General features: G+C 30.7%; 1 protein-coding gene and 1 long non-coding RNA gene across 2 annotated transcripts; both read left to right on the forward strand.

The window, feature by feature from the left end:
- The first annotated feature begins 1,071 nt into the window (after positions 1-1,071).
- Positions 1,072-10,041, forward strand: LOC110603778 (lysine-specific demethylase JMJ18-like). The gene is given in 12 exon segments (XM_021741683.2): positions 1,072-1,641; positions 3,158-3,229; positions 3,749-3,826; positions 3,964-4,473; positions 4,573-4,803; positions 5,144-5,305; positions 6,091-6,459; positions 6,591-7,479; positions 7,592-7,695; positions 8,348-8,545; positions 9,455-9,547; positions 9,549-10,041. Coding segments are annotated over 12 exon segments (2,823 nt in total). The 5' UTR covers positions 1,072-1,581; the 3' UTR covers positions 9,606-10,041.
- Positions 10,042-10,251: 210 nt separating this feature from the next.
- Positions 10,252-10,917, forward strand: LOC122722142. The gene is made up of 2 exons (XR_006349054.1): positions 10,252-10,474; positions 10,689-10,917. It is a non-coding gene; the product is annotated as an uncharacterized LOC122722142 (long non-coding RNA).
- The last annotated feature ends 4,245 nt before the right edge of the window (positions 10,918-15,162 follow it).

The raw sequence follows: 15,162 nt of genomic DNA on the forward strand, positions 1-15,162 counted from the left end.
GGCCTCTTGGGAGCCTTAAAAAAAAAAAAGAAAAACCTACTATCGGAAGGGGTCGATGTGCGTAAATATGTTCATCAATGGAAAATTGATAAGAGCATTAGTAGATAGTGCCACATATAACTTTGTGGCATATTCTATAGCCATTAGATTTCAGTTCATCGTATAAGTTGAAAAAAAAATTATAAGGGACACGATTATTTTGATACTATTATTTAATATTAATTTTTAATTTTTAAAAGTTTTATATTAAATAAATTATATTTTAGTATCCAAAATTTTAGACTATTAACAATAAAACTTACTTTTTGAAAGCATGTTAAATAGGAGTAGATTCAATGGTTGATAAATAAATTACCATTTAAAAAGTTTATTATTTTAATTAGACTAATATTTTTAATTTATATAAACAATTATAAATATATTTCTATGAAACAAATGAAATAATTTTTTAATAATATTCATAAAGTATCTTTCTACCTGAAACTCAAGCAAGAGTCTCTTACAATAATTTTTAAATAAATATTTAATGTTTTAATTAAATTAAAATAGTAATATTTAAAAATTAATATTAAAAAGTGAATATATATTAGCCAACTTTTTTATAATAATTACTATTAAAACATAATATTGCTTAGATGGAGATTTTCTTTTTGCTTTTTTAATTTTTTTTTTTGAAGAACACGAGATGGAGAATTTCACTGGACGTACACCCCTAATAAACGACTTTTTCTCTATCGGTTAGATCCAACCAACTACCGAGACTCTTTTTCTTTTCTTTGTTTTTTTAAAAATTTTTATTACAATTCCAAGTCCTTTTCTTTTACCGGGTGTTTTTTTTTTTTTTTTAACCTTTTCTTAAATTAAATTCCTCTCTCATATATTTACTTAAAAAAAAATTAATTATTCAATCAAATCTAACTTACCCTATATTATAAATAATATAATAAAAAGAGTTGGTCAAAGTGATCCAAGACCCTTCTTTCAGTCTTCAATCCATCCTTCCTAGCCCACCAACAGAAGCAAGGTACTCTTTATTATTTAATTATTATTTCGTTCATGTCTTTCTCTCAAATCTATTCCTGAATTTCACTTTCTGTTTGTCCTTATTGTTTTTTTTTTTTCCCACATCAATTAAAAAATTCTCTTTTTTTATTTATTTTTTACATCTTTAATTGGGTGAAAACAAGTCAATTTAAAAAAAAAAAACCCATTTTTAATTTGATATTTTTGACTCATGGAATAAGGTTATGGAAGTTGCAAGTATGAATTTGGGGGTGGATAGATAGATATCAGAATAAAATTTGTTTACCCATTTTGTTTATATGTGATGTCATTCATTAGGATATAGGGAAACAAATTCCTTTCGAGGAGGAAGGAGAAAATTTTATCCCCCGTTTTCTTTTCTATTTAGGATAAAGGTGGGATTTTTGAGGGGTTAGGTTTCAGGAAATAAAAGTTCTTTCTTTTTGATTCTGGGTATATTGCTTTCTAAATTTGGGTAGGTCAGGGGTTGTTGTGTTTTTGCAGGGTTTTTTCAATTTTTTTTTTTTTTCTTTCTTTCTTTCTTATCATCACCAGACAATGGAAGAGTTAAAATCGGCTTCACCTTCAGCTTCAGCTTCACAATCCCATATCAATGAGGTTTCTTTGGTTCTCTCCCTCTCTATTTCTCTCTACTTGTATTCTTCATTTAGTTTTAATCTCAATTCTATGGTATGATATCTTCTATAATCTGTGTTCGTTATAAAATTTGCAGTCTGAATTGTGTATTTTTTGCTAATCTGGTTTATGATAATTCGATGTTTAGTTTCATATTCGTCATCCCTAGTTCTTTTTCAGGGACAGAAGTTGCAACTTTACCATTGGTTGATTTAGAAGTAGAATTAGGAGTTCATTGTACAAGATAGGACAAGGCTTTTAGGACTAGATATGATTTGGATTAGATGTAAGGATTTTGTATATGTAAGCTTTGTAGTTAGTTGAGGTTCACCGACCCTACTGAGATTGGCTGCTGGCATTCAATGTCATATTTGTGGAATACTAATGCTGGACCAATTAGATTAGAACTTGAGATCTTAACTCCTCGTATTCTTTTTCAGTAAGGTAAGTTCCTGTCTCTTTACGGTTCAAGGAGATGATGGCATTAGCCATAGACCAGTTTTTGTTGATGAAAGATCAGAGTTTTCATGAATATGGTAGTATAATGATGCAACTACTTTCTGAGGTATATTCCATTTATGGCGATAAGAATAGAATAGAGGAGAGTATGTAAGTATGTAACTATTAAATAAAATAAATTTTCTGAGAATTTTGTCATGTATCAGATGATTCAGATTCATATGATGCAAATAACTTCAAATCCACTGATCTACTTCAATAATCCTGTTAACCTTATGGTCAGAATAGATCAGTATCAACTTGTGAAGCTTTAGATTGAACATTTTAATAATTCTTTCAACTATCTTGAAGAGGCTGCACTGTAGCAAATGATTAGTGCTATTGATGTATGCCTATAGTTGGTCAAAAGTATGTATTAATTATTCATCAAGTAGTAATGATGGGGATATGTTTCTACACAAAACATGCTCTAGATCTTTATAAACTAGTCCATTTAGCGGACTGCAATTTCTTTGGGTGTAAAGCTTAGTTGACTTGAAAGTTCAAAATTCAAATCTTATTAGATGTTGAATGCAATTTGGCATCCTTCGTTTAAATTACCTGAGATTACTTGTAGTTTTCTCTTGAACATAGCTCGTTGATAATGAATCCTAAGCTATAGCTGTAGTACAACTAATACACATGTGCAAATTACTTGATATTAGCTAGACTAGGGATTATATTCTGGACGATGAAGACTGCATGATCATATACACAATCTTCCGAGTTGTTGGTATTCTTGCTAAATTTGTATGGATTTTAATTGCCAATTAGAACTACCCCCTCCTTTATTTCCCTTCGATTGGCTTTATTGTTATTACCTGCATTAGTTTCTGCAATTTCTGCCTGTTGCCTTTTCTTTTAAATTTATTATTCTTAACTATTTGGTAAAACAAAATTAATGTTGATTATTGGAATGAGTGATTACAGTGTCATTGTCAAGTATATGAACTTGCATTCCATATTGTGGGTTATCTGATAGAAAGGATGTATTTTGCAGGATAATTCTTTGAAGCATTCCTTAAAAAATGACAACACTCTTGAGGGTTCAGGGAGTCCAAGAAATCGGAAGGTAAATTATGTTAATATAGTTTTCCTTGTTGTGTCACTGGCTGTGCATTTATCTTCTGTGAAGAACAGCTTACTAATTTTAGAGGATTGCCACTTGCCTGTGGCTCTATGAGTTTTTTTTAACCCTTTCAGTACTTTATAAATTGACATTGTTAGAGCATTATGTGTGATTAAATTAAAAAATGTTGAAATTGATCTTCCATGGTATTTGGATTTTGAGTCAAATGCATCCAACATAATGATATATGAAACAATGAGTTAGTTTCATGAATGGCCAAAATTTTTGGAGAAATATTTTCGCGTTATCTTGGGTCGCCCAAATTTTACACAATACTGACATATCTCAATTGGCCAGTTGTGGGCCCTTATGGCCCTGTCAGCTTTAGTCTGCAACTCTGCATATGGCCAAACCAAGTGTCAAGGCCAAGCAGCGCTTGAGTTTCTTTGTGATATTTAAATTCCTCATCATATATATGTTTTAATTCCTAACGCTAATATGATTATTATTAATACATTTCAGGTAACAGCCAGATGGGATCCAGTTGAAGCTTGCAGACCTATCATTGATGAAGCACCAGTTTTTTATCCTACTATTGAGGTATTTCTTTTGTCAAATGGCAGAAATTTAATGTTGATTTGTTATATTTGCTGGTAGTGCTGTACTTTCCATCTTCCCCCCTCCCCTCCTTTATTTTTGTTTCCGTTTATTACATATGCAATGTTGTATTCATTTAGGAATTTGAGGATACACTTGGTTACATATCAAAGATACGTGCAAAAGCAGAGTCATTTGGTATATGCCGAATTGTCCCTCCACCTACATGGAGGCCACCGTGCCCTCTTAAGGAGAAAGATATATGGGAATGTGCTAAATTTTCCACACGAATTCAGCAAGTTGACTTGCTTCAAAACAGGGAGCCCATGAGAAAGAAGTTTAGAAGCCGGAAGCGAAAAAGGAGAAGGCATTCAAAATTTAGCTTGACCAGGAGGCATGCAAATTCTTGTTCAGAAGCAAATGCTGCTTCTGAGACTGATGAAAAATTTGGGTTCCAATCAGGATCAGACTTCACACTTGAAGAATTTCAGAAATATGCTGATTATTTCAAAGAATGTTACTTTCAAATGAAGGATTCAGTGCAGGATGTAAAACATGGTGGTATTGAACACCAGAAATTAGAACCTTCTGTAGAGGAGATTGAGGGTGAATACTGGCGGATTGTTGAGCAACCAACAGATGAGGTTGAGGTATGGGATAAAATTTGCTTGATATGCTTATTTCATTTTAATGATTGTGTTTTTTTGTCTACGCATCATATATCATGTTCTTATCCTATTATATTGCAGGTATACTATGGAGCTGATTTGGAAACAGGGGCATTTGGAAGTGGGTTTCCTAAGGCTTCATCCATGATAATTGAAGGTGAATCAGAATCAGATCAATATGTTGCATGTGGTTGGAATCTAAATAACTTCCCACGCCTGCAAGGTTCAGTGCTATGTTTTGAAGCAAATGATATATCAGGAGTTCTAGTGCCATGGCTGTATATTGGAATGTGCTTCTCATCATTTTGTTGGGTAGGTCGCCAGAACTACCATCTACCATCTCAAAGTACTACAAGAATAAAATGATAAATGCAAAGAATATTTATTTTGTTCTAATTTTAACTTCATCACCTACATGAACTGTGAAATGAAGTGCAGTAACCTGTGTTACTTTTATTTGGGGAATTAGATAAAAATTTCTAATTTTATTTTAGAATTATTATAGAGTTTCTTTCTTTTTTTTTAATTACAAATATCAGTAATAGTTCTATTCCCTCTTCAAATAAGATTTTCAGGAGGATCTTCATTTCCTCGTATTGCAAAGCCACTAGCTTACTGATGCCATCTTCCTTTTCAACTGGTTTTGTAACAGCATGTTGAGGACCACCACCTTTATTCACTGAATTATTTACATTGGGGTGATCCAAAGATATGGTATGGGGTACCTGGAAGCCATGCTTCCAATTTGGAGGATGCAATGAGAAAGCATTTACCTGATTTGTTTGAGGAACAGCCTGATTTACTCCATGAACTGGTAAGAAGATGATTCTTATTATTTTTATTAGGCTTGGGTCTAACGAATAGTTATTTAACTTATAGTTCTTATGTTGAATTTTTCTTGCATTTTTTTTTCTGTTTTTTTTTTTTACCCCTTGGGGGGAGAACACTTTCCAGTTCATTGGACTGTGCTTTAATATATTATAGTCAATCATATAACATAATTCCTGATCCTAAAAACCATTTTTAGCACCCTCTTATGTCTTTGTTTCCATGTCTCCTAGGACATGCTGTTGAATGTTTCTGCAGTCTCAGCACCAACATTAGTCAGTTATTGGTATAGGAGCTCTAGTTGAAGGGGAATAGGGAAGAGGATGAAATGTTAAACAAGGGAAATCGGATTGTTCTATTAGCAGTTATGCAGATTTATATACCCATCAAACATTGGCATTTTGTTTTTTCTCTCAGCCAAATGACATTGTTATCCTCATAAAGCATAGATGATAGATCTTATTATGCTGTAGTGTATAATCTTGTTTCTTAGATGATCCTGGTCAATCAATTTACATTATTAAATTTTGTTGTTGATGCGTCCTAATGCCATGCAACATGATTAACAAGGAATTGATTTCAAGATGTTTTTCTTTGAAATGGCCATAATAACTGTCATGTGTCCATCTTCATGATCCTGCTGATCAATTGTCACCTGTCTTTTGCATGGAGTCCCAAATTATGAAACTATTCTCTTTTCATTTTCTTTTGACCTAAACATTGCTTTTGAATTTTGGATTTGATTAGTGGTTTCGCTCACATTTTTGGCAGGTAACTCAACTATCTCCTTCAGTTTTAAAAGCTGAGGGTGTACCAGTGTACCGAGTTGTCCAACGCTCTGGGGAGTTTGTTCTTACCTTTCCTAGGGCATACCACTCTGGCTTTAATTGTGGCTTTAACTGTGCAGAAGCGGTGAATGTAGCTCCTGTTGATTGGTTAGCACATGGGCAACTTGCAGTTGAGCTCTACAGTAAGCAGCATCGTAAGACATCCATATCCCATGACAAGCTATTACTTGGATCTGCTCAGAAGGCAGTCCAGGCCCTGTGGGAGCAACTAGTTATTGGGCAAAAAACTACTGCAAATCTGAGGTGGAAAAAGGTCTGCGGGAAGGATGGGCTTCTTACTCAAGCGGTTAAGGTAGTCTTTTCTCTCTCTCTTTCTCCTTCCCTTCTCCAAAGATGCTCAGATGCACCATTGTGGGTCAAAATTTTAGTTGAGCGCTATTGATGAGGTTTTTTTTTTCAATTTAAATTGTTCATTTCTAACAGAACAGGGTGAAAATGGAGGAGGAAAGACTGCGGAATCTTCCAACTCATCTAAAATTGCAAAAGATGGAAAAGGAGTTTGATTTGTGTAGTGAGAGAGAATGTTTCACTTGCTTCTATGACTTGCATTTGTCTGCTGTCAGCTGCAAGTGCTCCCCTGAACAATTTGCATGTCTTAAACATGCAAACCATTTTTGTTCATGTGAAGCAGATGACAAATATGTGCTTCTGCGTTACACTATGGATGAATTAAAAACATTAGTTGAAGCATTGGAGGAAAGAATAGATGCTGTAAAAGTGTGGGCACCTAAGGAGGCTAAATTGGATTCTGATTGTGACAATGCTGAACATGTATGTAAGCTGGATCAGAGGGGCAAGTCATTTCAAACTGCCTATTCTGAGCAGAGGGAAAGTCCATCTTGTTCGCCCAAAGCAGAAGAAACATTGGGTGCCAATATCTCTTGCTGTTCAAATAGTCAAGTTTCTTCAGAAGTAATCCAGTCTGATAGCCATGACAATGTCTTTAACAATGAAGCTAAGATGAAGCAAGAGAGTTGCATCGACTTAAATCTTGATTTTATGTCGGGTGATCATGGAAGTGAGTTTCTCCTTTCATCTGATATCTCCAACAAACAAGTCGTCTCAGCTGTGGAAACAAATATGTTTAGCAAGAAGTTATTTGGGGTTGATCTTTCAGTTGGGGATTCATGTGCAATGCTGCCATCAGAAAGCTCCTCTAAAACCAAAATAGTTAACATCTCAGATGTTAATACGTCTATATCCAACCAAAACAATCCAGTGAATAATTTGGGTTTTTTTGTTGAACCTCTAAATTTTGGTTGTGTCATGTTTGGAAAGCTTTGGCGCAGTAGGCATGCGATATTCCCAAAAGGTAAACTGATGATTGATGGTTGATGTTTGCTTGAATATATTGTTATGAAGTTCTCTTGGCCTTTCTTAGTTTCTTTTATGTATTATAGATTTTCTTTTGGTTGATTTTACAGGGTTTAAAAGCAGAGTTATGTTCTTCAGTGTGCTTGATCCAAGAAAAACTTGTAGCTATATTTCACAAGTAGTGGATGCTGGATTCCTCGGCCCTCTTTTTAAGGTGGGTTTCTCTATAATTCCATGATTCTGTGTGATCTACTTTATAGGCTGTAAAAAGCTATCTAGAGCTCTGTTGATCTTAGTTCGGGTTCTAATTACTAATTTAAACAATTTCTTGCATGTTTTATTTTCTGCACTGCTGATGGCCCATTTGATTTTCCAACTGTGCGTGTGGTGTATGGAATTCTTATCATTGTCAGATCAGTTGGCATAAACAACTGAATAAAATGGCTATGTTAATGACTAAATGGATAACTCTGTCCCCTGAAAGTATGCAAAAATCAACTTTTACATGCTACTATTTGCATAGTAATTCTTGCATTTCACAATATTATGCTGTATTGAAGCAACCACACAATTATAGTGCTTGTTTCTTAAGAAAGTCAGACTGTAGTTTAAGCAAAGGGTGGTTAAGGTAATGAAGGAAGCCTTGCTAATGAAACTGAAAACAAGCTCAATCAGCCTGGTTTTCCATTTGAGACGAGGTTGTTTGTCATTTTCTGTTCTAATATGAGATTTAAGTTGGTTTTATCTTGAACTGTAGCTTAGAATTATGTTTTTATGTTGTTCATTCATGGAAAGACAGATTAATGCCCAGATAGTTGATATTGTAATTCTCATCTGACTTTCAAAAATATTGCCCCAAACTTCAGGTATCTTTAGAAGAATGCCCAAACAAAACATTTACAAATTTTTCAGCAGAAAAGTGCTGGGAAATGGTGCTGCAACAACTGAATGAGGAAATTATGCGACGGAACAGAATAGGAGAAAGTGGACTGCCACCTGTGCAGCCTTTGACAAGTGTTAATGGGCTTGAAATGTTTGGGTTTCTCTCTTCACCCATTATTCAGGTAAATTCCTCTCTGTTCTCTGCAGTGTTTACTTCTAAGATCAAGACTAAAACAACTGCTTTTGTCGCAAAGAATGGCAACTGTGTGCGGGGGCATGAAAGTTTGCAAAACCATGAATTTTTCTGTCTCCAGTATTTCGGAATCTCGCGTATAATATTGACTCTATGGACAACTCATATGCATGAATGTAGAGTGAGCAATATTCAGTTCACCTGAAGTAACCGATCGAACTGAATTAATTCTGAATTTTAGTTTGGTTTTATTTTCTTCTCGGTTCAATTCATTTTTTATTTAAAAATTTTTGTCATTTCGGTTCGGTTTGGTTATCAAAAAAATTTCGGCAACACTGAATTGAACCAAATAGTTATTTTTGGATGATTATGAATGGGTATACAAACTTGAAGCTTCTTTTTTTTTTCTAAGAAAATTTTTGTAGTTTTCATTTAGAGTTTGTTATTCTTTTCTTGTTTAATGGTTATTGTTAGCAAAAAGTCAAGGTTAGAACACTTCAATTGAATTTTAGAGTGCTAAAAATGAAGTCTAAAATTAAAACACATGAAAAAATCTGACTAACCGAACTGGATCGAACCATACCAGAGTGGTTCGATTTGATTCGGTTTTTCCTCTATTTCGGTTTCTATAAATTCCTAATATTTGGTTTTTGGTTTATAAAATCGAACCAACTAAATGCGCATCCCTACATGGACATGCACACAGATATTGAAATGTGAGTTTCATCCACTTTTGCAATTATAATCTGTTTGAGATGGCTGCTTCAGCCATACATGTGCATTTGCATTGATAAAACATACATTCGAACTTGCATCATATCAAAACCAGAGGTTTTTTGGGTTTTGGCTCTTTATGGTGTCTGCATTCTAAATTAGTCTCCAATCAAATTTCTTTCAGGCTATTGAGGCTCTTGACCCCAATCATCAGTGTACAGAGTACTGGAACAATAAGCTTGCCAATTTGAGCACTAAAAACGAGGCGAAGAAGTCCCCATGTTGGACTGAGTTGCAGTCTCACAGGCAATCCAGCCATAGGGGGTCATCATTGAGGTGAAGAAGCAAGGATGATTCAAGAAAAAGCTGAAGACTCGCAAATAATGCATAGGGTATTTCTGCAGAGAGGCACAAAGTGCTGAATGGAGGAAACTAACAAAACAAGTAGAATAATGAAAGAAGATGATAACAGATTCCGCCATTCTTTCTCATTCTGGACTGCTCTATTCAGTCCCATTATTTTTTTTTTTCTTCATTCGGAGTAGCTTGGCTTAATTAATTTTCTCATTTCTTAGGCCCATTCTTTAAAAGATTCATAACAAGACGCAGATCCTGGGCAGGAGTTGTACACAAATTATTTGAGGTGCCCACTCATTACATACATACAGAAATGATGTCTGATGCATTTAACCCATCTCTGAAAAAGAATAGATATGTACATTAGGTCATTTTACTTTACATTTTATGAGAAATATATGCTAGTTTCGTCTACTTCTGCTGGTAAAATTTATTGATTTGAAGTTTTCTTTTTCTACCGTTATTTACAGTTAGATGCCTGTTTATTAGGAGGGAAAAGGTTTCGTAAATTTTGCAGTTATATTGGCATTTTAAAAGTTTAGTATAAATCGATAGTTCTCAGATTTTATTTCTCAAATTTTTAATTTTCGTTTAAGAAAAAAACTATTTAAATAATTTATATTTTAAATAATTAAAAACTATTTAAAAATTTTAAGAATTAAGAACCGTTATTTCTCTCAACTTCAGCTACAAAACATCGTCTCCTTGTCGACCCAAATTCATAGTGAAGAGAGATTTTCATCTCCATTTATCTTTTTCTTTTAGGGTTCCAAGACATCATCTTCTGCCGCCATTTCTGTCGGCCTCCTTCCCCCGACTCAGTTGTGGATTCCCTTCCCACCACCAGGTTGGGGATATGAATAGGTTTTTATTTTGTTGTGTTTTGTTGGCAATCCGTACTTCCTTAGTGAGGGTTTTGTTTTTGTTTTTCATTTCTATTGGTGTTGTTATTGTGCTTTCCTCTATTCTTGTGGATGCATGTGCAGCCTCCTTGCTTATTGTGGTTGTTAGGCACAAGAACTAGATTTTGGTGTTGTTGGGTCATGGATTTGCAAATCTAGGATAAAATCAGTGTGATAGCAATTCTTGGAAGAGTATGGTATCTCATTAGATTGGCCGAAGTTTGTCACTCATAAGACACAAGTGAGTCATCGATGATCCCTTCTTCCTCCTCCCTCAACTGCTAGCTTATTTGATATGCTCCTCTCTCTTTCTCTTGTCAGTGACTTTTGATTTTATGGTGATGTTCTTTTATGAAGAAGATTGCTCTATGCAAGTTCTATGAACTTCAAACCACGTATATCAGTTGCTCCTTTTTATGTGCTTTCATGGCAATTTCAGCATCTTCCAAACAACCAAGGCGACTCAGGTTTTGTTAGCAGTCGGTAGTTGTGTATTTTGTATGTGAAGTTTTATAGTTAAACTCTGAGCCTTATATCTATTCCCAATTCAATGAATTTATATTATGTCTGGTAAAAAGAAAAAAGATAAGTGCGATCTAATCGAGGTGGTGAGGTTGAAAAATCCTGAAAATGGGGAGGGGGAGGGGGAGGGGGAGGGGGAGGGGGATGGGAAAGGGAAAGGGAAAGGGAAAGGGGGGAAGGACATTTTTTTAAAAAAAAAATGGGACAGAGTATTTTAAAAGTATCTTAGATTTATTCAGATACATTTGTTATCTGATTGAATCAGACTAAATTAAGTTTGTGAGCACGGAAAAAATTTTTTTAAAAATGAATTAAAAGAGAAGAAGAAGTGAAATTTTTAAATGATAAATTATATTATGCTTTTAAATAAATTATTATTTAATTTTTAAAATTTTATAAAAGTAACAATTATGTTTCCATATTTTATAAATGTTTTTAAAAAACATTTTTTAAAAAAATTAAAAACTTTACTTTTTTTTGGTTGGAGTTATTGAATATTTGTTGGATTATTGAGTTAGATTTTCATGTTTGAGGTAAGATGTAGGGATAAAAATAATCGTCCTAGATTTTAAAGAAGGAAAGTAGAAATATGAGGAGGGAGTTTAATTGCACTGTCCTTTAATTTAGGTAGTTACTTTATTTTAATTAGGGGAATTATTATTAAAAATTCAAAATGGAGGATTTTATTTTGAGTTCTAATTTTGATAATTTTATTTAATACTTTTGATGACCTGACACTGTATGTGATTTTTTTTATTATTAAATGTGAAAGATAATTAACATTAAAAATCTAAATGTTTATGTATTTTCCTCCCGTTGATAAAAAAAAAAGGTAATTTAAATCGATTTTATTTGAAAATAAATCTAAGAGATCGAGATAGCAAATGAAGAATGAGCTAGACGGATTTAAAATATATTTTAATTAATTAAAATAATTTTAATTAATATTTATATTTGGAAAAGATTTGTTTACATATAAAATGAGTTCTATATACATATATAAAACTATACTTTTTACAGTTGTAATTTAATTTTAAATTAAATTATTAAAATTAAAAGGTTTAAATAAAAACACTGAAATATTTAAATATTTTATTTTTTAATGTCAATTATCGTTTAACTATATGTCAATTGAAACTTACATTTAATAATAAAAAAAGCCATCATATATAGTATTATATTATTAAGAGTACTCTCTTAATTCTAATTTTAAATTAAAATTTTTAAATTTTATATTAAACTGTCAAAATTAAAATATTTAGATAAAATCATCAAGTAAGTGCTTAACTTTTTAAAATTGGACCATTAATTACTATGATTTTTATGGTTATTTTATTAAATCAAAGTAAAAATTAATTTCTCACAAATTAACAGAGATTTATATTTTGTATTATATAAAATATTTAATATTAATAAAAAATTAAATATTTATCCATTTAGTCGACATAATAGCGCTTTAAGTGATATAAAAGTACTCTCTTAAGTAATTCTTTGCCTATTTAGGCGTTTTTACATGTGCTATAAGAGCACCGTTGATGTAAAAGTGTCTTCTCAAATAACTTTTTGTTCACTTAGATAATGTAAGATCGTCGTCTAGGTGACATAAAAATGTCCTCTCAAGTAAATCTTTGATCATTTAGGCGATGTAAGAGCGTCTGCTTAAGCAATTCTTTGTCTATTTAGTTGACGTAAGTATACCCTAAGTGATGTAAGAGTATCAGACAATTCTTTGCCCATGTAGATAACGTAAGAGCATCCCGTGATATGCAAAAATTCAGTTCAGGAGATTCAATTTAAGTGTCTCCTATTTTATTATTTTATTAATTTTTTTATTATTATTCCAAAATTATTATTCATTTTCTTTCATTATAGTAACATATAATTAACTATTATAATCTTATTTAATTTTATATTATTTTCAAATCAACATATCATTAATTATTATTTTTTTAAATAAGTATTCAAAATATTTCTCAATATTTAATAAAATTTAATATTTTTAAGATATTATAATTAAAAAGTTAATAAAATAAATTATCCTTTTTAACATTATTAAAAATCAAAATAGATAAAAAATATAGAATAAAGAAAGTATAAAATAAATATCTATTCAGAAAATAAATTTTTATGAAAAAGTGAATAAACTATTATAATTAAATGATAGTTATTCTCATCTATTTTTCATTCATTAAAATATATTTTTAATAATATTATTATCAATATTTGATAATATTATTATCAATATTTGCAAATACATCTTTCAATATAAATTATCAATTAATTATTTATGATTCATCACTATAAATTTGAGTTTTAATGATATTTACGGTAGAAAATTTTTTTTCTGTTATGGCTATAACATGCAAATCTGTAAAAAAATTAATTAAAATAATATAATATTTTAATACATGATTTATTATTAAATTTTTTTAAAAAAATATTTGAATTTATTAAAAATTATTTTCGTATAATTTTAATCATATAAATAAATTAATAACTAAGTGAGATAAATAAAAAAAATTATCATTTAATAATAAAAATAGTATACAAAAATAAATTAAATAATGAGTGAATAATCTAAGAAAAAATTTAAGTGGAGACTTGAACTTGAAATTTTAAAAATGAGAAGTAAATTTTTTTGATTGAAAAATAATATAGAAGATGAGGGACTAAATAATAAAAAAATTTGTGATAAATGAATTAAATAATTTGAAATTATAAAATACAATGATGATTTAATTAAATAATTTTGAAATAAGAATGAATTGATAAATTTTTTAAATATGTAGGGATCTAATGATAATTTTTTATGTTTTAAGAAAAATTACCTATATATCCTTTAAAAATTTCAAAAATTTCAAGGGCCCATAGCTCCCTTGGCCCATGAGTGGCTCCATCACTGTCCCTGGATAATGAAAGAGCGCCCTTTCATGCAATTAATTTTCTACTTTGCCCTTAGGCAACATAAGAGCACTCTTTTAAACAACTAATTGTCTACTTAGATTGCGTAAAAGGATCCTTTCAAGCAATCAATCTGCCACTTAGGTGACGTAAGGGGCTCCTTAGGCTACGTCTCTTTTAGGCAATTAATTACCCATTTAAACAACGTAAGAGCGTTTTTCAGAAAACTAATTGCTCCCTTATGCGTTTTGCATACCCTCATCAACAACTGATACGTATACAACTTCTCATAATGGCAGCGTAATATCAAATCTCATCAATATTAAGCCATCAAAATAGATAAAAACCTAAATCAAGTAACATTTGTTTAATCATACAAGTCATCTATTGAAACACTTATATTTTAGTTATATATCGGTAACTTTAGTCCTCTTATCTGAATTAAAATGCATTTATAAATACATTATTACCATAAAATAAATTCATAAACACATCATTACCGTAAAACAAATAGTAGAAAAATTAAGGTCTCAAAAGTCAAAGTCAAAATATAAGACCACAATTTCATCATAAGAAAAGTCAAAGCAATCATCAAATGATTTGTTACTAAATTTAAAAACATGTGATAAATTTGTTAAAAAAATAATTTAGTATTGCACCTATTATCGGAGAACTACGAATGTAGATTAATATTAAAATATATTAAATATGAATTTTAATAATTCAAATTAATTTAAATAATTATTCTCTTTATCAATAAATTTTAATTTACTCATCAAACATATTATTTTAAGTATCCGATAGATTGCTAAACTAATTTATCCAGTGTTTTCTTTTGTCTTGCAGGTCCATACTCAAAAAATTATGATACGAATAATATTAATAATATATAAATTTAATATTTTAAAAAAATTTAAAAATTTAAATCTATAATATTTATATTATAAATTTTATAAATTTATATGTAATGATATATATTTTTACAGAGTAATTATTTTATGAAAAAATATTAAATTAATAAAAATAGTGATTTTAAAAATTATAAAAATAGTAATATTATTATTAATTAAAAGTAATAATTTATTTTATTATTTATAAAAATAATATTTTATTCTTTTATTTATAAAAAAATATATTTTGACATGTTATAACTTTAATATAATTTTTGTTATATTAATTTACATAAAATATATTATATATTTGAGTTTTT

Source organism: Manihot esculenta, chromosome 16 (genome assembly GCF_001659605.2).
Source record: "Manihot esculenta cultivar AM560-2 chromosome 16, M.esculenta_v8, whole genome shotgun sequence".
NCBI lineage: Eukaryota > Viridiplantae > Streptophyta > Magnoliopsida > Malpighiales > Euphorbiaceae > Manihot > Manihot esculenta.